Below are 21,066 nucleotides of genomic sequence, written 5' to 3' on the forward strand. Positions count from 1 at the left end.
CTCTGTGGAGCACTCTCCCTTTGCTTTGTGTCACTGCCAGTTTATTTGATGGGAGAAACATTAGACAGAGTGCCTCTTCAGGGCTCACCCACCGCTGCACCGTGCAGCCCTTCCAGCCTCAGCTCCACCACCCAAGGCCAAACCAGCGGGAGGTAGGTGCAGAGTTAAGTCCATCCCCTTTCCCCCAAGCATCACTTCATAGTTATTGCTCCCCCCTCCCCCAGCTTGGCTTTCTCCACGTTAGAGCTGTATCTACGGAAAACAAGTGCAGAGCGATGCTTTAAATGGAGACGAGCAGAAGGTCTGAGTCTTTCAAAAATATGCAGACAGGAAAGTAGCCCCACCAGGACACATTGCTATTGCAGAGTAGTTACTTGAAATCGATGTGGACAGCAAAAGCCCAGTCAAGTGAGAGAAAAGCACGATAGGACAAAGCCATAAAACAGGATATAGAGCACAAAGACTGCCAGAAGCCTCTTGAAATAACTGGCCTCATTTCTCTATACCTTGTTTTCCATCTTCCTGTGGGCACAGGAGTAGCGAGCTCAGCCTTGCTGAGTGCAAGCGGAGGGTCATGCCCAGCATCTAGAAATTAAAGGCTTAACCTTAACTAGACTGGACCAAGGAAAGGTCCTTAACTCACTCTAAGGTACCCCAGGCCAGCCTTGCTTCTCCTCCAGCTGAAGCACCTAACTGGTGAGCTGGGAAGGGCTCAACCTACTCTTCTCACCAACTCCTCCCAGAGGAGGGTAGCAAGATCTTTAACAGCACTGCCCTCCTCTCCACCCTGAGAGCCCAAGGCTGATATGCTGGGACAGGGGCTGAAGGACCATGCTCAGAGAAGAGCAATCAGATCCAGCACTGTTCCTGCCACTGCAAGCAGCTTCAAGAAAAGCAGAGGGGTAGCTGCCCAGTTACAGTCTCGGATCAGCCAAGCAAGCAGGGCCTGCTCAATCCACTCTTGAAAACCAGACTGGAAGGCATAGACTTTATAGTAAGGAGGAAGCACAAACATCCTTCAGTTAGCAGGCGCTGGCTTGCTAAAATGGTGACTAGACAGAGGAAAGCAAGCATGTTAGTGAAGGGAAAAAAAGGAGAGTCAGAAACAGGAGTAAACAAGAAGGTTTGTTCTTGTTAAGTTTATTGGCATCATGTTTGTCTCTTTACATAAGAGCTCAGCCTACGTACTAGAATGTAGACCTCTGGAAAACAGGTAGAAGGGCTCCATTTAAGCAAGCTACAAACGCAAGAACAAATACCAGGAAGAAAGGAAGAGAGGAAAGGGACTAGATTGCCAGGTTTTTCCATACCAAAAATCCAGATTAGCAGTCAGTAAGAAGAAAGGGAAGATTCGTAGTCCAGGTCATTCATCGAGAAACAGCTACCACAACCCAGGTGGGAGAAGAGCTCCTTCCACAGTACAAAGAGCCACTGGGACACCTCAGCTCTGGCTCCTTCTCACACTCGCTCCAGGATGTTAGGAGTTAAGCAGTAGGGGAGGTGAACAAATGAGGTCATTTCATAGCTGTATTTAATTTTAAATCCAATAATCCAGTGTGCATATCAATGGTGTTATGCAAATCTGAGAATTTAGATACAAGGAAGCCAGACAGATTTTCCAGAAGATGAAGCCTTTTGGCCTCAGAACAAGAAGGCTTACATAGTTCATTTCTACTGTACAGAATACTGCCTCTATCTGGACTTTGTGTGGCTAGCACGCTGCAGGTCACAAGTGTCCTCCTCACTTTCTACACAATCTGTGTTTCAGTACTTGAACATGTAATTCAGGAATTTTACACTAATTTATACATTTTTAATTGGTTGCATATATTAACATGTACTATAAGATTTTTCCTAAAGAAGCATTACATAATACATGGATACTGTAAAAAGATCTGATTAGTTAAAAGTAACAAGCATTAACAGAGATACATACAAAACTCAACCTAGTTGGACTGAGTGCTGAGCTTGCAATGAACTATGGGTAATCAGCCTTTCCAGTTGCAGCCTTCACAGGGGAAAACACGAGACAGTTAAAAATGTATGTAACTTGTTACACAGATTACCTGTAAACAGTTTCTCTCCATTGGACACCTGGAATTAGATTCAGTTCCAAACATACATAAGAGTTTCCATTTTAAACTAAGGGAAAGGTCTGTTACCATGAAGTGTGATGTGGATGGTGTGGGGACACGAGCTCTGAAGTGCAGGACTCAGAGATGCTCATGGGAGATGGGTGGATTTTGGCAGCTGGAGATGGAAATTTTTTTAAATTTCGTTTTAAACACAGAAGAGGGGCTGTGTGTTTGAAGGCCTAGGTGTGATATTCGTTTGTGAAGGACTGTGCTCAACCCCTCCCTCTCCCCTCAGCAGCTGCAGCTCTCCGCAGAAGCCTTCACTCGGTCATTCTTGTCTAGTTTGATGGGTTCGGGGAATTCATTGTAAAGCTCCACTTCGGTTTCCTAGTGGGAGAGAAGGGAGGAGTTAATGCCACGGCTCTACAGACAGCTCCTAGCACGCAAGGAGCCATTCTCGGCTGCGGAAAGCTGTTGGGAGAGCCCAAGGCTGCCCACAGCAGCTGAGCTCGGCAGGCAGGACCGGCACCGGCAGAGGGCACCCACCGGCCCCCTCCCTACCTGTTTAAGTGCATTCCGTGCAATCGTCTGGAAAGCTTGTTCCACGTTAATGGCCTCCTTGGCACTGGTTTCGAAGTAGGGGATGTTGTTTTTACTGTAGCACCAGGCTTGCGCCCGTTTTGTGGTGACCTGGGTGGACAGAGAGGAGCATCACCACCTTTAGCTATGCAGGAAGGGGGTTTTATTTCCAGGGCAAGGCCAGAGACCCCTCATATCCAACCTGAGCTAAGACAGCAGTTCTGACCTCATCAAAACTACAGCCTTGATACAGAGCACAGGAGACTGCTGCCCACCACCACATACACTCAGCCCTGGGGCAAGGAGCACCACGCCTAAGGAAGATGAGACCACAGGGCACAGACTGCTCAGGCATCCGCAGAGCAGGGACTTGCTCCCACAGGAGTTTCTCAGCAATTCTGGAGGAAGAGAATCAGCTTCTCTCCTTGCATCTACCCAGGAAGCTGCTGCAATCCTTCCACCAGTGGGCAGGAGCATGCTGTGCACAGGGGTTTGACCTCTCCAGGCAGGAGAAACTCTTCCCCAGTGGCACAAAACAGCTGAGCCACACTCAGGCACCTCCCACTCCTGTTTCTCAGATAACCCTCCTGTGTTCCTACAAGGCCTCCCACTCCAGCAATTTCTTAAGAGGAAGCTAGCAAGTCCCAGTACTCACTTGTCTGTTTTCTAGGTCAATCTTGTTTCCCAGCACAACAAAAGGAAAGTTCTCAGGATCCCTTGGACTGGCCTGAATGAGGAATTCGTCCCTCCAGCTGTCTAGGGTTTTGAATGTGTTGGGGGCCGTGACATCAAACACCAGCACACAGCAGTCTGCTCCCCTGTAGAAGGCAACTCCCAGAGACTGAAATCGTTCTTGTCCTGCTGTATCCCATATCTGGAGCAAAAGACAGGGCAGATAAGCCAGCTCTACTCTGACATAGTCAGTCCACAATTAGGGCATTCATTTCAAAACTCCCCATCAAGCACCTACAGCCCCCAGCTAGCCAGAGAGGAGCACCTGAAGGCTTGGGAATTTCTGTAGGCACTAAGTATCAAAAGCCAGAAACACCCTTCTAAAGATAGTTAACCCTTTTTGTGTTCAGCCTCAGCAAGGGACATATCCTTGTTCTAGGCAAGCAGGACTTAGGTATTAGGGTCAGCAGGTGACCTGCCTGCAGTGCTCAGGTGCACTTGGGTCCCAGCACAGCCCAAACACTCCTTTGATGGCTGCAACAGGGCTTTTGCTGCCTTGCAGTCATCTTACCATGGAAGGTAAGATGAACCTTCACATGAAGGTTCAGATACTAGAGGCATAAGCAGACTGGCAGGTTAACACTGTACCCACAGGACTCAGGGCAGCACGAGTAGTTGACCTGACTAAGGAGTCCTTTCCCAGCCCTTTCCAGTTCCTGAACACCAGGGAAGTGCATCTTTCTAACAAGATCTAGTTTACCGACAGTGCCAAATGCTGGTTTTTAAACTGGGCCTGGCAAAGCTGCTGATCAGTTTGCTGAAGGCAAACTGATCTTTGCCTTCCCTTGTTCAGCCCATACACAGATTTGTAGAGAAGCCCAGCAGCATCTACAGCCAAGAACAGTTCCAGTGCAGATAAGATTCACACCCAGTGCCGCTCTGGACTACACTGGAGCAGATACTTCCACACAAGTGTGGTCTAGGCAGCCAGGCACCCCTTGCAGCAGGGAGCAGAGTCACTCCTTACCTGCATTGTCACTAGCCTGTCATCCACCATGACCTCTTTTGTCAGGAAGTCTGCGCCTATCGTAGCCTTGTACTGGTTACTGAATTTCTTGTTCACATACTGGTTCATGAGCGATGTCTTTCCCACCCTGTACAGAAAGACAAAAGAGACTAGGTAGGCTGTTTCTACAACAGTGTTTGAATTAACCACCCTGAACAGAACATCCCAGTGCCCTCTGCCTTCCACCATAGTGTCCTGGCTTTTCAACCAGGGAAAGTGCATGCACCTCTGCAAGCAGGGGCTTTTACAGCAATAGATGCTGAGGCAACATGCTGAGTAAGAGCATTAGCTACCTAATGATATGAAGGATTACAATCTTGAGAAACCTTGTTTCCCCCATCAGTAATCTGATCCTTACCATCCAGTAATCTGGTAAGGAATATGCATCATATTATGATCATAAGGCCAATTTCGGAAGAAGATGAAGTGCCCCAGAGAAACCCACCAGAAAGAGTCATCTTCAGCCTCTGCAGAAGGAGGAGGTGGAAAAACAGACAATCTCAGCCTGAGAGATTGAGCCGGCAACAGCTCACATACACATCTGCTAGACACCGAGAGGTGGCTCTCTGGAGAGATCTCCAACTTAGAGGCTCACATGCCCTCTCTGTGGCTGAGAAACACTCCCTGATCAACAGCTTGCTGGGCACAGCGGTATAAATAAGCCTTATGTCATGGGAGTCAGGTTACAGCCTGCACGGCAAGTAACCTGTAACAGCAGAGCGGACTCCTTGCTCAACAGCACAGAGCAAAGCCTTTCACTCCAAGAGGCAGGCTCTAGCCAGATCAGACAGAAGCTAAGCAGATGGCTCAGTATAAACTATGTCTCTGACAAAGGCAGAGTTTTAAGAAGTCACCTAAGATTGCTTACTAGTGTTTTTTTGTTTGTGGGTGTTTTGGTTTTTTTGGGTTTTTGTTTGGTTGGTTGTTTGTTGATTTGGTTTTTTTTAAGTGAAATGCTCATTTCAACATCACACATCCTCCTTGCAGAAAGGCTATCCAGTTCTGCTACTGGAGTGGTCTGCCCACCGCACTTCCCCTGTTTAATATTGTGTCAGGACTTCAAGATATTAAACTGTGGGGACACATTCAGGACAGAGGGTGGCGAAGAGTTCTTAAAGCTATAAGGTAACACAACTATCTGGGGCTGTAAAGTCTCTCCTCCCAGCACTGCTGGTTTCTTACGGTGCAACCAGGCTCCCACTAGTCAAGAGCACTGCTCCAGCCAGATGCAGATTGGCAGCTTAAAGGCTCCTCCACTTACCCAGAGTCCCCAAGGATGATGACTTTCAGTAACACTTTCTTCCTAGAAGTCATCTTTTACACTAGAAAGGAAGAGGAACAATCCCATCAGACACCATTAGTATGTCATTCCTCAAGGCAGAAAGCAGCAAGTTTGGAGTCTGAGAAACCTGACTCCCAGCAAGGAAGCAACAACAGGCAGGGCCCAGCACTCCTGAAACCAGACTCCTTCAATTCAAGGCTACACTTGAGCACTAACAAGTGTTTGCTCATTTCATAGGCAGGGCCATGTCAGACCAGTAGCGGCAACTTAATACCAACAGGCAGATGAGCCAAGCACTTGTCCTTTATGGTACCAAGTCCATTTTGGACCCTATTTCCAGGCCATTTTGTGGGTATGCAAGCCTAGGCTATCTCCCTTAGCCTCACTGGAGGCAGCGCAGTAAAGCATATCAGCTCCCAACACAGGCTAATTCTTACACATGCTACTAAGTGAGATGTAAGCAGAGCTACGTCTAATACCACACTCAAGCTTTTTTATGCTGTTCAGTAGTTTCCCCAGTAGAAAAAAATAAAAGAAAAATGGGCTTCCTCCACCTTTCAGGTTCAGCTTGGAGAAGCAATAGCTTTCTCTAGCAGCTGTGCTTTGTGAAAGTATTGAGTCCCAAGGATACGCTGTGGCTGAAGCGGTCGCAACACAACCACACAGGCCAGCTGAAGAACTGAATTACAAGGCAAACCGCTACCAGACTCCGCAGCTTTGCTGAGAGCATATGAAGCTAACTACTGCCACCTCACCTTCAGTGGAAGGACAAGTAAGGCTACAGTGACAAACCTCACAACATTCAGTCTATTGCTCTGTTAGATGATGAGTTGTTTGTTCAGTTGCATCCTGCCATGACTTCAGTCCACTTTGTAGGCAGGTGGCTCTCAACAGGCCACTAATGCTCCATCCAATTAGCAAGAGTGAGAGTTGAACTCCAGAGATCCACACCCTTATTTGTTCCCGGGTGTCCTTCAGATTAGTGAAGCAGCTAGAAGTACATCAGCTGTAGCAGGCCTGAATACACTTCTGGATATGCTTTAGCACAGTGAGAGCAAGTATGAAGTCTTGCTTTTAGTGGTTGAGCATGCCTTTCCTACCATGAGGCCCTTCTCCCTGCTTCTGGGGAAGGGATGGGACAAACCATTCTTAGGTGCTCAGGCTTGATCAGATCACAGACCCTGGTTTGGTACTGAGCTGGTCCACAACACAAGGACTCCTTGGCTTTCCCTGAGGAGCCCTGGCAGGTTCTGTACAGCAAGAGGAGCCAGAAGATGGTTATAGCTGTGCTGCTTGAGTTCAAAGATCCTTGACAACCAGCTTCATGTATTAAGCCCTTATATGGGGACTTGGTTACCCTAAAATTCCCATCCTGCTACACCACATTCATTGCACCACACAACTCCTACTCTTCAGGAGATATTCCTGACTTTCACAGCTAAGGAGGCCTGCAGTTCTACAACATGGGTATATGTGTCTTCTGAGCAGCTCAGTCCTATGCACTTCCCAGGATATGCAACAGCCTAAGCTGCTAGATAACTGCAACCCGCTTCATCCCACTACTACAGGAGGTAACATGCTTCAAGCTGTAGGAGCCTCCTACTAAATGCAGAGTCCAGTAGCAAAAAGTCTTAATCACCTCAAGCTTTGAGAGCTGAAAGACATGCCGTCTTTTAGACTTTACCATCAGTGAATGCTGCAGAAGCTGAAGAAGCCCTCCTGCAGCCGCTGTAGGTAGTAGTGCACTTACAGCTACACCTTATTGGACCACACCCACTTCATACATCTGGCAGTCCATCTAGATGGGAAACACTGTTGAGAAGGTAACAGCCAGAGGCTGTTGAGTGAACAGCAGTGACAGGCCACCCACAGAGCTCATGCTATCCTTAGATGGGTGTTAACAGATGCTAGAGAGCCTGCATAGGACAGTTTGGCCAAGTGTAAACACCTCTCCTTTCCAAGGCTGTCTATGCTGGACTGCATTGCTCAATGATCCAACTGGCAGCCCAGCTATACTAGCCAAGATACAGCCAGCTCAAAGTTGTCAACAACCCCAACATTTAGTCCTGCTTCTGCTCTTGCCAAGATCCACACTCTATAGCTTGTCTCCTCTATAGCCATGGGGAGAACAGACCATGTAAGCTCCTTCAAGCAGACTGTACCTCCTGTGTTTTCAAAGCACATAGCACAAGTGACACTTGTGCTAGCCAAGCCAGAGACTTCTGCAGCACAATCAGCCCAGATGGAGCAAGAAGTAAGCGAGCAGAGCTTTAAAAACAGCTTAAAGACAGCTGTGTACACTGAACTGTCATGGAAAACATCTGTATAGGTTCAGGTCCAGTGTGAGTCACCTGTTTTCCTCAGGGCAGAGGAAAACAACTCACCCTGAAGTGACTGTGCCAGAACCCAGCATGTACTGCTTCTCTTTTCCTCTGAGTGTTTTCAGTATCACTTGCCATAGGCTGCTGCAGCTCACCGCTTCCCAGTATTTGAAGCGGCTTTGGACAAGCTGGCATTAGTTCTCATGCTCAGGGAGGGATTTACAGAGCCCTAAATTACAACACTAAATCACACTGCATGCGTAACACCCAAGTTCAACACAGCCTGAAGTCCCACTATGAAGGCAGGGGAAACTGCTCTGTCAAGTCTCATTAGCTTGGAAGTAGCTCAGCTGAGCAGCCACCTGCAGACATGGGAAGGAAGCCTGAGTCAGACCTGACACTGCCTTCTTGTCATAGTGACAGGCTACCCCATCAGTGTGAAGGGCTACTACTGCCTCATGAATGCTGGTCAGGTGAGACACTCGGCTTCCATCCAAAGTAATGCAACAGATATGAGCCATAGCACAGAAGGAGCTGCCTCAGCTTGGTATTTGTTTTGGGCCGTGAGACAGTGAGAAACTCCAGTCCTGCCAGGGGCTAGCAGTGGACACTGCTCAGAGTTTCCCCACCCCTATTCTACTAGGCTTGATCAATGCTACTTTGAAGCCCAGTCAGTTGATGGGCCAAGCCTTCTTATTAATCTTCTCATTACAGGTATAAACAGACAAACACTTCAGAGTTATTCCTCGTCCAGTACAAGAAGAGACCTTGCCTTTGGAGAGGAGACCGCATCTCCAGGTCTTGGAGGAGGTACCAGTGTTTGATCTCCTGGACCCTTCCTATAGAAGGAAACCCCTCTAAGTTTAAGTAGCATCAAGTTGCTCTCTACAGCATCTTTGCTATCTCCCTTATCCTTACCATGTTGTGTGTGGCTAGGCAGGTCTTCAACAGCAGCTCCAGCTTTAAATCAGCTATTTGTGCTAAACCAGAGGTCTGACTGGTCCTAGTGAGATCTTCAATCTAGATGGATTGAAGACATCCCTGTTATCTTAACTGGGGTTTCTTATGAAGCAACCCAAAGAGTCAAACTACTCCAAGGACAGGATACCATGCTTCCTTCAATGTTTGCTTTCAGCCACAGTGTTTTTAACAAGCTGAAGTACTGGGAAGTGAGAGACACTAGTGCTCTCTGAAGGTCCTGCAAGTGAAGCCTTACTAGTCTCCTTAACACCATGCAAAGGATTTTCGTGACTTCAGCTCATACTAAGCCAACAGCAAATACATCTTCATGGCAGAGGATGCTTCCACACATTACAGTTCAATTAAGCTCAGAAATACCTCAGTCGATCCTGGTTACAACATGTCATTTGCTGTGTCAGTAGAACAAGGTGCAACCAACCCTGAGCCAGGTTCAATACTCAAAGATTTGCTTGCCTGAAGTCAGAGGCAATTTATGATTATTCCCTTTTTAACACAGGCTGTTTCTCACATTACATGGCATTGAGTATGTTCATTACTGCCTTGTGTTCCAGAAACGGAGCCCACATACATGCTCTAAGCTACATAGACCTCATTTCTGGTGAACCTTGCTAGTACAAAATCAACTAAGGGAGACCAAGAAGACTATAGCTTTAGCTCACAGACAAAGCAGGTTTGAATACCTGAAGGAGCAGTTAGTTCACATGAGGAGTTTCTCCAGTCACACCTGCAAGAAACATTAAATTACTGAGCTAAGCTGAGATGTAGGCTGTGCAGGGTTTCCCCAATGCTCTTGCAAAGAGCAAGCTCAGCTTGAGTTGAGATCAAAACTGTGATAGTGCTGAGTCAGTGGTATCCAAGTCTAAGACTATTTTCCACTATATATGCAGCTTGTCTTGCTCTATGATATTTGGTATAATTACTCTAGAGCAGCATCCTGTAAGAGTCACATAAGCCCTTAAGATGGCAGTGTGCAAGCTCACACGGGGCTCACATCCAGTCCCAGGAGCATTTCTGAACAAACACTTCTTTTCAGAGATACATGAAGAAAAACCTGTTTGTTAAGATTTGATCCAACACATCAGTTCTGTTTTTGACTGTGTGAAGTCTCTTGGAGCAAGGTCACCTGCATGACTGCTCAGAACACAGCCTACCAGCACACCCACCTAGCCCTGCTCGGGAGCCATCAGAAACTTCCCATCAATCAGGAGACCAGTCAGCATCATTCCTCCTCCTGGCTTAAGTGCTGCCAAAGGAATGACAGAGCTACCTCTGATACAGATGAGGAGTCCTTCCACTCAATTTTTTGCCTACCCCTCTAAGCAAACAAGCCATTAGCATTATGTTGAACCTCACGAGATTAAGCCTGGTATAGCATGCTCTCTCCCACAGTAGCGTTACTACCTTCGTAAGGCTGGCCTGCTGGAGCCGCAAGGGAGAACCCCTAACATCTGACCTGCAAGTGTTACTGGCTTAGCTGATCTGAAAGGAAGAGTCAAAAACTGTCCTATGAAGCTCCACAGTGCTACAGCTCCTCGGATGCAAGAGGAAACAAAGCCTATGCCAAATCTAATTAGGCTTCCCTTGTTGCTTCAGAGTACATTACAACTGTCCTTTCACTTGCTATATTAAGACAGCTGCTTTAACTCAAAGCAGAAATGGATGGTTAAGGATTCCTTAGAGATGTTCACATGTGTCAAGTCACAATGCAGGCATTTTAATATTAATTAGGTTGGTACAAGCAAAGAACAGTAAGAGCTTGCATTGATGGCCCACCAGATCTCTTAGATTAGCTATCCTTTAACAGTCCATGGAAGACAACAGCTCCCTAAGCAGCAGCATACCCATACCAGTTTTGAACCTTCTGACAAGCTGTTGGAGCAGTCCTTACTGTTGCAGCTTTGTTATTTAACAGTTCAAGTCACAATCCTAACCAAGAACCAAAGCATGTTTATACAGAGGCTAGAAGAACTGGGACATTTGACCAGGAGTTCTCTGCTCCTACGTCTATCAGCTTGCCATCTGCACTTTCCACTAGAAACCAGCTGAACGCTGAAGCAAGACTGTTGGACTGCACCTCTCCCCTTGTGTGCTTTGCCAGGGATCCTTAACACTATGCCAACAAGGCACAAAGCGGTAGGTGAGCAAGCATCAAGCAGAGCTAAACTCACTGCAGCACTTATGAATACCTAGTTCTGCTCCGCTGTTCCAGCAGCCAGCACAAGAGTAAATAGGTGTTCCACAAAAAGGCATATTTGAACCCGAAGTACTGCAGGTCTGTTCTGGGCACTGTGGCTGATAAGCAGAGCATTCACTTCTCCACTATATGAGAGGACCTTTAGTGAAAACACCCAACCATGAGAAAGCAGATCTGCATAGAGCAGTACTCCATTAGGGGATACCACGCGCTGTAGTGGGCTCACCACAGTGACCAGACTGAGCAGAAGACAGCCACACTCGAACACTGGAAGAACCTTCTGCCCTGAAATGCAGGAAAACTGTCCTGAAATGCAGCTAAGTGCACTTCCAGCACAGAAACACCATCCCTGCTCACTGTTCTCTCGCATGGGGGAGGCTACAAAGCATTAAGTCTCCGTACTACACTAAAGAGCTATTTTTACTCCCCCCCTCCAATAGTTCTGCATTTCTTCAAGGAAACTGAAGCTGGAAGAATGATTCAGGACCAGCTCAGATTGAACCAGTTTCTTCCCAGAAGTAGCAAGTTCCCTAGCACGTTGGCACCTCAGGGGGTTATGTCTGCTTAGACCTTCAGCCACTGAAATGAGATGATCACTGGATGTTTATCCTGTTCTTACAGGATCAAGCACACCAACAGACTGGCACATATCACTTGCCCCATGGTCACATAGTCCCCTGCCATGATTTATCAAGCCAAGTTTAGTTGAGGCTTTGAGTAGACACATTAATTTGTTCCAATTCAGCTACCCTGAAAATGCAAGGCCTCATCCTGAGGCAAGGCAGATAGTCTGCAATCGCCGTTAGTTGACCAGGATCACAGTTCCCACTTGCAGAGAACCTAAGTGGTCCAGACACCCTCTGTATTGAAGCCTCAATCTACAATTGCAGCAGGAGCTCAAGGTGGAGCTGAACAAGTTTCACCAATACAATTTAGTAACAACAGCTTGGTTCCAACTACCTGGTCACACAGACATTGCTAACAAGGTGTCTGCTAACACAAAGCTACAAGTGACAGCCTGAGCAATTCAACATGAATGCCTACCTGAGACCAGCAGATATCAATCTTTAACATCTCTCACTTGCATTCTCCTGAGAGTGACACAACAGCCCACAAGCAGAGCAGAAGCCCTGTCCTTTCAGCTGGGAAAAAGCTGAGCACTAGCCAGAGGACAATCATCAGGGGCTGTTACTTTCATATGAACATGGCTTAAGAGATGCCAAGCTGCCTTTAAGGAAGAAACTAGAAATAAGCCTGCCTTTGATTTTTTTTTTTTTGACTGCTACAGAGCCTGCATATTTTCCTTACCAAACTTGAGTGCTCTACAAGTGGAACAAGTGCCTAGCATCCTCGCATTGAGGACTGCTACAGAAGCACATGAAGTTTTAACAGCCTGTTGAGTCTTGCATTGACAAGGGCTGCACAAGCCGGACAGTACCCTCTTCCACTCCCATGACAGGTCTACTAGTAGCTCAGCTTCCCCAGCTGGCTGGAAGATCCCATCTAGGAAAGCCTCACCTTTAGTGGGGACATCTGCTGGCTTTGTGCCTAAGAAGCAAATTAGGAACATCTTGCCATTCGGGTTGACACCTTCCAAGAACTGCTCTCTGTAAATGGGTTGCTTTTTAGGACAACAGGCTCCTATAGTCCATACAGTCAACAGAGGTGCTTTAGAGGTGCTTTCAGACCTCCCTGATGCACCAGAGAAGCAAAGTGAAGCCCACACCAAAAGCAGCTGGCAAGATATTCCTGTGACAGCTTCACAGAAGGGTACACTCTAGCTGCTGCTGTATCAGTAGCATCTCAAAACTGCTTTCCACCTCCTTCCTCCCCACACATTTATGTTGCTGTTCTAACCAACATATTCCCTCCTGCTGGTACCCAGCCAAGAGCTCAAGCACAGCTCATCGTTCCCTCCTCAGGAGGAAGCAGCTAGGCTGCCTGCTACTTACTGCAGTTTCACCAAGAGCAGGCTTCTGCCCAGTTGGTGCCTTTTCCTGTGAGGCAGGAGTTACCTCTGTTCAGGGAGCTAGGAGCCTCAGCTACAAATTAATTTTTGATACCTTGTGTAAAACATTATATTGCAAGTTGTCAGGTATAGGTATGCTGTCCAGTGTCTCCCACCCCCACCTGAGAATTCTAAGCCAAAAGCTTCACTTCCTTGAAGAACAGCCTAGAGCTTTAGATGCTTGCTAGCACACTGACACGGCTCAGATGAAAATAGAATCTTAAAACATGTTTCAGTATCCCATAGGAATTGGCTTTTTAGACTACAGCTGTCTGCAGTAAGTTTCCACCTCATTTTGAGGGTGGAGTTGCAGCCTCCAATGCCGGAGGAGCTGCTTTAGGACCAAGTGAAGCTCAGGAACCAGCCAGCAGCAGCCAGCTACAGCTCAGCCACATGGCTTTGAGTTCAGTTCGTTGGCTGCTTCAATGTGAGCACCAAACTGGTGTGACATGGTGCTAATAGCCAACTGACCTGGTCTGTGAGCTAGCTACCAGATGGATACGACACCAGGCCCACACACATACTCTGCTGCATCCTGTTCCTGGATAACATGCTCTTAAGACAGCTCAGTGCTAAAGGGAGAGAATGATGGGGCAACATGCAGCTTGGGGAAACACGTAGGAAACCCAGCTAGAAAGCAAAAGCTTTGGAACAGTTGTGAGCAGAACAGGATCCTGATGTGATCAAGGAAGCTCCAGAGCCAGTGATGGGGAAGACACTCCTTTCAGTGGCAATAAGGTTTTAGCTTGCCTCAGACATACCCTCAATCCCCAGCTGGAGGCTCTAGGACACATCCTTGCTTCGGCAAGGGCTCAAAGAGCTCCTTGGAAGAGGATATGCCAATGGCCAGTTTGCCAGAGTCCAGATGACACAGGGAAGAAAGAAGCAATGCCACTGGTAGGAGCCATGCCTGCAGTGGAATCACAGGACTTACACGTGAGAAGGGGTCTGCCCTGCCCGAGGTCTCAGCTCAGCTGCAGCTCCATTAGGGCTGCGAGTGTTGAGATTTGGAGAGCACTGCATTCCTGAGAGGCACTGATGCACATGATCAGTCAGGCTCAAAGCCCGAGTTCTCAAAGCCAAGTTCTCCAGTCCAAGCCTCACTGATTCACAGCGCTGTTACACCTCCCGGCATTTCTCCAGATGAGAGTTGTTTTATGCCTGCACAACGTTTAAATACTAGATGTGGAACTGAACAAGTTTCTTGCTCTAAAGCTGCCATTATGAATTGTGACTCTACCCTAGAAAAGCCCAAACTACATAGGACTAGCCCCCATCCCCACATCCAGGAAGGTATAAAGCTTAGATACTGATCTCTACTCTTTAGATATCACAGCAGCCACCTTCTCTTGAGAAGATATCATGTTGATCTGACTACATGGTTTGAAAGTGGGAGCAAAACAAGCACAGAAATGCATTTGCTTACAGTACCAAGGCAGATGTGTCTCTGCATGTTTAGTCAAGACCACCAGTGTGCTTAGGAGCAGTGGGAAAGGTCTGGAGGTCATTTCTTGCTGTCTACAGGAACACTGCTTTGCCCAGACTGCTGCTTAGCCTAAGATTACAGCAGCACACATAGGCTCTTCCAGGTGATAAACACCCTGAGCCAAAGGGAGGGAGGGAGGGAAGGGAGTGCAGAAAATGTCCCCAGCAATGCAGCCAGCTGTGCTGGACAGCCATCCTGGACAGACCACTTTGCTCCTCAGCAACCTGAGGGTGATCACGATCATCTCCACAGCAGGTAGCAGGTATTTGGAGACTGCAGTGTGCACAGGACCAGAGTGCAGGAAGGCCCTTTTAGAGCTAATGCCACACAGTAACAAGACCAGGATTCCCAGACAGAAAGCCAGGACTGCTGAAGTGGTAGTCTTCAGGTTATAGGAAGACAGTTCTGAGAAAGTCATACCCAGAAGCTTCACTGAAAGCTGGGTGTTTCCAGTCATGAAATTTTAGTCCACCAGGTCCTCCAGCAGCTGAAGGGCCCTTATACCACAGGATATCTTTGTCCCAGGTATGGGCAGACATATACAGAGCCCTAACAGGCCAATAGCAAGTGTCTGAAGATCTTCAGCTACCCTTCTTTTGGAGGCTCAAGTTATGTTGGCATTCCAGAATCAGTACTGCTGCGCCCCTACCTTCCAGGGGGAAGCAGCTCCCCTGTAAATCCTACAGGATTTCAGGGAGTTCCCAGTTGATTTTCCCCAAGGATCAAGCTGTTACAAGAACAGGCATGCTTGCTTTAACACCCCTCCCCCTTTATCAGACCAAGCTCAACTTCCCCTATTCTGCCCTGGGGGAGACAATCTCAGGATGTGGGAGGAGAGTTGAGCACATTGCTGGCTGCTGGGAGACACTAGGCAACAAGCCATGTGTCTTGACTAAGGGCCTTGCCTACGCAAAGCATTTCAGCTATACCAGTATAACTTCCATGTTGCCATGCCTCTACCAGAACAGTCTCCTTGGTGGAGAGCTGTCAAATCAAGCAAGACAAATCTTATACTACTAACCGGAATACAGCTATAGTGCCCATACAGCCTGGTTTATACAGTCATATCTGTCAGCCTTTTGGCACACAGCCACCCAACCAGTAGAGCCAACCAACAGTTTCAGTAACCCCTACATGAATACAAGTAGCCCAGCACAGTTCTCACATCAGGCCATCCCACTGAACATGATCCCCCATTACTTTCTATAAATCAAGCACAATGCCAGGGGCAGCTGGGTTTTAATCTTCATGTCCAGAAGATAAGGCTGACCAATTCAAAATATTGCAAGTTAGCCAGGCCACTAAGAAACAGTAAAGTTGTTAGATCTTTACTATATCTGACAGTATTTTCCAAGTGCTCAGATTAATGTCTAGTTTTGTCTACAGCTTCCTAAGGTTTCACACATTCCTGTCATGCTTTCAGTTTTAGAAACACAAATAGGAGGTGTTAGATTACCTTTGCAGTGGTAAGCAAAGCACAGATCTTAGACCTTGTCAGTGGTAAACACACCTTGTTTATCTACCCCTGGCTGATAGCTTCCACCAGTTCCTAGAGGCTGGGCAGGAAACAAGTGACTGAAGGGAGACTTTGACCAAGGTTCAGGCCTTCAAGTCAAACGATGGCCCTCAGGAGGCCTGCCAGACCCTGTAGCTTACACCTGAGATTCAGACCTGAGAGTGAATATTGTCTCTTCTTCAGCACCAGGAGCTTGATAGAAGAGATAGGACAAATACTGATGGGAGATCCTACCACCACACAAGTAGATGTGGAAAAGTAAAAGACCAATACTAATGGCAAAAACCTTACTCCTGTACATCTATTCTAGGAGGTTTGTTCTCAATCATGAGTCTTCTAGAGCGGAGGCTTCCTCTAGGGACAGGTTGCAATCTAAGAACCAAACCTTGATCTACGAGCAGAACTCCTGATCCTACACACACTCAAAACCTCTTACTATGCTAATGCAGTTTGCAGAGCAGGAAGGACAAGTATTTCAGTACCAGTCCCAGGATGGGAGTGTAACAGGTAGCTTGCCATGACAGCTGAGTCAGTGCCTAACAAGGAATTCCTACTGTGGAAACTCGGTTTCAGACTCATACTTCATAACCTCATACCTCTCGCACAGATCCTGCATCAATACTTTACCAGCTCTGCTATTCTCTTGATGAAGCTCCACAAAGGACAGAAAACCTCAATGAAGTGACTTGCACGGTGAGATTAAGAGAGCAGTGCTGGTAAACTGCATCTTCTTGTTGGGGGGGAGAGATCAAGCCTAGGCATGCTTCAGTTACAACCACCTCACTGCTCATGCTTGAGACACTGTTAGCACTGTGCCAGTTTGGACTTCAAATATCATTATCCATGTCTGAGAGCCAAGAGGAAGAGAGCTACAGAGCCAAGTGACTCAGCCCACTTGAGGGACACAAGTACCAAGCAGGTTACTTTCAAGAGGATGCTGCTTCCCAGCTGGAGAGAGATCAAGGGTTCAGCACAGACTCATTAGATAAACTGCAGCCCCAGCAACCGAGGTCCAGGTACTCCAGCGAGGTAGCCTCTGAAGGCAGCTCCAGCTGCCTGCCTTCACTTTTGTCCACCACTTCACTAGCCCAGCTTGTCTGCCAAGTGACCAAAGTTACATTATACCGTGATATAGGACAGACTCCAGAAAAATACTGTTTTCTTAACTGACAACACAAAGATCTACTCAATTTCATTTAGGAATTTCTGCTTGAAAGTCAGGCAAGTACAGTTAGATACAATTAGTCACCTTAAGTTGGCATTTTAAGTAGCTATAGAGAGGCAAGAGCAAGTCACTCACTACGTCAAGTGCCTTTAAGTTATACAAATAGGAATCTGTGCCACAAGTTTACACTTCAAGCCCATCTCAAAGGCAGTGCGCTCCACCTGAAGTTTCACTGCCCTGTGAAAACAGTCATGGCCTCAAGAATAGGTTCCCTAGCAAGAGAAGTCAAGGCTGTTGAGATCAGCTGTAAATCACCACACTCCAGTGGCCTTGACGAGCTTGCTTCCCTCCCCATCACTGACCATGAGTTAGCAACAGCAGTGTTGACACAGCTTCCCCCATGGACGGAGTGCTCATTGCTGGCACCAGAGAGGAGGAGCAGTCTTGCAGGAACAGCGCTAACAGCAACAATGACATCACCACAGCAGATCTCCACCGAGCAGAAAATGCAGCAGCACACCGGGTTTGAGCACTGCATCCCCGCGAACAGGGCACAAAAGCAACAAGCACACTGGAAGCCAGAGAGCAACCATGTGATAGAGGGGTATCCCTTCACTGCCTGCTATTTCTGAACAGCACATGTGGAGTCACTGACCTTGGGCACTCGTTTGGAAGTTTTATTCAAGGTGCATTTAAAGGAAAATATGATCTTCAATAGAGCAGCTAACTGCAGAACTGAAAATGGTATATTAACTATTGCCATTCAATTAATCATCCATACCTAATTCAGTTTTGAGAGACACAGCTCATGTTTGGATTGCCACTGCAGAAAGTGACCCTTTTATCCTCCCAATCTACTGTCACAACTTAACTATGTCTGAAGGCAGGTTGTTATACAGCAACTACAAGAGATCCTTTTAGGAAGCTGGAGGGGGAAGCCAACTGAACTCCAACTCATCAGGCAATTAAACTGCAATTATCAAAGCAATGCTGTGCAAGGATGAAGTACTTCAGCATCTGAAAGATGCAAGATTGCTGTCAGTCAAGCAGCATGCAAGTATGCTAGTGCCCAGCCAAGTTCAGCATTTAGGTAAGGTCTTATCTGGACTCCCTTCCATCAAGGCAACAAGCTTTAAATTACTCTACAGTTCTGCAAGGGAATCTTAGGTCCATCAGGCCCTAGTACCAAGGGCTTAAGAGCAGTTGAGGTCACAGCCAAGGAGAAGTCCAGAAGACATTAGGGAACACTGGCAACATGCAAGGTGAGGGTTCTGTTCTTGTTTATCAAATGCTCAGTTTACTTCAGTTACTGAAGAAATTGCTATATTATAACAGCAGGGACAGCCACCAGTAAGTATCTGCGAGCCCACACATCCACCAGTTTTAGAGAATGCAAACATCCAAGTGCCCTATTCCATAGCCCTTATTCCCAAACCAGGGCTTGCCAGACACCTACCTCACGATGCAGCATTTAAAATGCACCCTAATCAAGCACAAGCAATTTTGTTTACAACCAAATGTTAAGTTCTGCATAAACTAGTCTCATTTTCACAGAGAAGTCGGACCAAAATCCCATACATGTTAGAGACAAAGCTATTTATAGTTTTGCACAGATGGTTTGATTGTAATTGTCATGTTTCCTCAAGGACAAGCTTTGCCAGAGATTTGCTCCGACAGGTAATTCACATGACCTTCCTACACAAGGGTCTTAAAAGAGGGCCTTTAAGAAGGTCCTGCAGAAATTGAATCTGGTAGCCCTCTTGCCTGCAGGTATTCATTTTGGGTAGTAAACCAAGCAAAGTGGTGTCTTCCGTAGGTGATTTCAGAGGAGAAGATTTCAGATAGCAGAGCTTGTGAATTTTCCACTTTCAGTTAAGGATTCATCAACATTGTAACAAGCCTGTGCTACTCAGCATAGGGTTTGATTCACTGGCTTTGATAGGAGGGCAAGGATGCCTGCAGTGTAGTCTCTGCAACACAGTTATTTACATTCTTGACTTGGCACCTTTGCCTTTTAAGGTACGCTTAGTGTGCCACGTTGAACTATTAGTAGGGTATTTGAGGACATGGACCACTGCATGACACCACAGGGAAGAGGAAAGCTTAACATAGCTACTGCCTTGCATCTTATCAGCTATACCTCTCACTGCAAGTTAGGAAAGCAAGCAACTGCTATTGGATTTTAAAAGTGAGGGGTCAGATTAACCCCATCTTACAGCTTTTCTACACCGGAAGTAGAGTATTAACATAACAGCACAAAAAAAAAGGGGCGGCACTTGAAAATAACAGTATTAGAGCTGCTTTGGATTCTGAGGACTCAGGTCAGGCATGGTGGGTCTACTCACTACTTCATGGAGGGCAAGTCATGTGTTCAGTCAGCTGTTGGAAGTCACAAGGGGGAGGGGGGGAGAAAAAGAGACAAATATACTTGTTCTTCCTGAATAAGTACAGCAATGGAGCCCTGATTATTTAACAAGGAATATTCAAATGACTCCACCCACTTTAACCTCAAATGCAGCTACTATGAGAACAGGGTACATTGACTCCAGCAGCCTGGCTCTACTGGAAGCACAACAAGGCTGCAGTTCTATCATATGCTACTGGTACTACCACAGCCCGTGAATGTGGTATAGCCACAAGTAAGCCTTTAAATCATAGCCAGCCAAACACGGTGGAACAGCTGGTTATGTACCATTCCCCTAAAAAGAGAACTCTCCACTTCCCCCAGCCCCAATTCCCACACTGAAACACAGAGTGCTAGGCACAGGTCAGAGCTGGCCAGCCATTGGCAAGTACTGGAAGCTTTAAAGCTTCCATATCGGCAATTGTCAAACAAAGAACAGCTTGCTTACAGTTGGGAGGACTTTGTTCTGTCACGTGTTCTCAGTTTACATTTAAAAAAACCTCATATACACATATCATAACAGGTCCGCTTATCAGCAAGTATTTTTAGTTTTCAGAGAGATAATACCAAGAACTCCTGTTTTGACTCAAAGAGTTTGGAGTTATGGGTAAGACATACTTATTTTGATGCTGAGGTTACCTATCTTACTTCATATTAAGACAGCCTTTTAACAGCTGTTTTACTACTAAAATAATCCCTCTATTTACAGGGAAAACAGTGCAGTTGTCTTAAATACAATGATTAGGTATTTCCGTATTTATTAGTCTACATATACCTGAAGACTAATAATGTATCTATCATTTAATTTACCTTATTATACACTCACAGCCAAAAACACTTCTAACATCCACTCTAATACTTCTTAGAACTGACTCAAGCTTTACACATGCTGAGAGCTGCTTTCGCAATAACTGCCAGTCTCTTCAGCCGCCTGTTTTGTCACGTTAATTGCTCCCCGGGCAGCCTGCTCATCTGAAAAGCGATCTCCTCCGACCACCCAAAGCAGCATTTCACCACCCCAGCCCAGCGCTTCCCCAGATCCCAGCGCTCAGGCCACCTTCGGCCACCCGCTGCCCCAAAGCCTCTTCACGCTTTGGGAGAACGCTACAGCAGCACCACATGTCACAGACGACACGCTCTCCGCCCGGGAGGCACCACTTCGGGCCTCTTTAAACCTCTCCGGAGAGGAAGCTCCCACAAAGGCCTCGAGAAACGCGCATCTCGGGAAAGGCCTGCGGGTCCTCCCTCCCGCAGCGCTGCGCGGAGCAGCCCTTTCCCAGGGCGACCACCGCGGCCCCAGTTCCATTGTTCCGGGGG

At 47.0% G+C, this 21,066-nt stretch overlaps 1 protein-coding gene across 1 annotated transcript; it reads right to left on the reverse strand.

Annotated features, from left to right (window-relative positions):
* Nucleotides 1–1,115: 1,115 nt before the first annotated feature.
* On the reverse strand, nt 1,116–5,714 carry RAB7A (RAB7A, member RAS oncogene family). Its single transcript, XM_009321027.1, has 5 exons — nt 5,654–5,714; nt 4,354–4,480; nt 3,310–3,528; nt 2,637–2,765; nt 1,116–2,462 (listed from the first exon to the last, which is right to left on the reverse strand). The coding sequence occupies exons 1-5, from the start codon at nt 5,704–5,706 to the stop codon at nt 2,367–2,369; spliced, it is 624 nt and encodes a 207-aa protein (XP_009319302.1). The 5' UTR covers nt 5,707–5,714; the 3' UTR covers nt 1,116–2,366.
* Between the last annotated feature and the right edge of the window lie 15,352 nt (nt 5,715–21,066).

Source organism: Pygoscelis adeliae, unplaced genomic scaffold, assembly GCF_000699105.1.
Source record: "Pygoscelis adeliae isolate BGI_AS28 unplaced genomic scaffold, ASM69910v1 Scaffold453, whole genome shotgun sequence".
In the NCBI taxonomy this organism is placed as follows: domain Eukaryota; kingdom Metazoa; phylum Chordata; class Aves; order Sphenisciformes; family Spheniscidae; genus Pygoscelis; species Pygoscelis adeliae.

Excerpts from the sequence above, each read along its gene's own strand:
- RAB7A (XM_009321027.1), bottom strand. The coding sequence starts at position 5,706 with ATGACTTCTAGGAAGAAAGTGTTACTGAAAGTCATCATCCTTGGGGAC. Across the intron at positions 3,529-4,353 it reads ACAGGCTAGTGACAATGCAG|ATATGGGATACAGCAGGACA; the intron begins GTAAGGAGTGAC and ends CTTTTGCTCCAG. Across the intron at positions 2,766-3,309 it reads TTGACCTAGAAAACAGACAA|GTCACCACAAAACGGGCGCA; the intron begins GTGAGTACTGGG and ends CTGTCCACCCAG.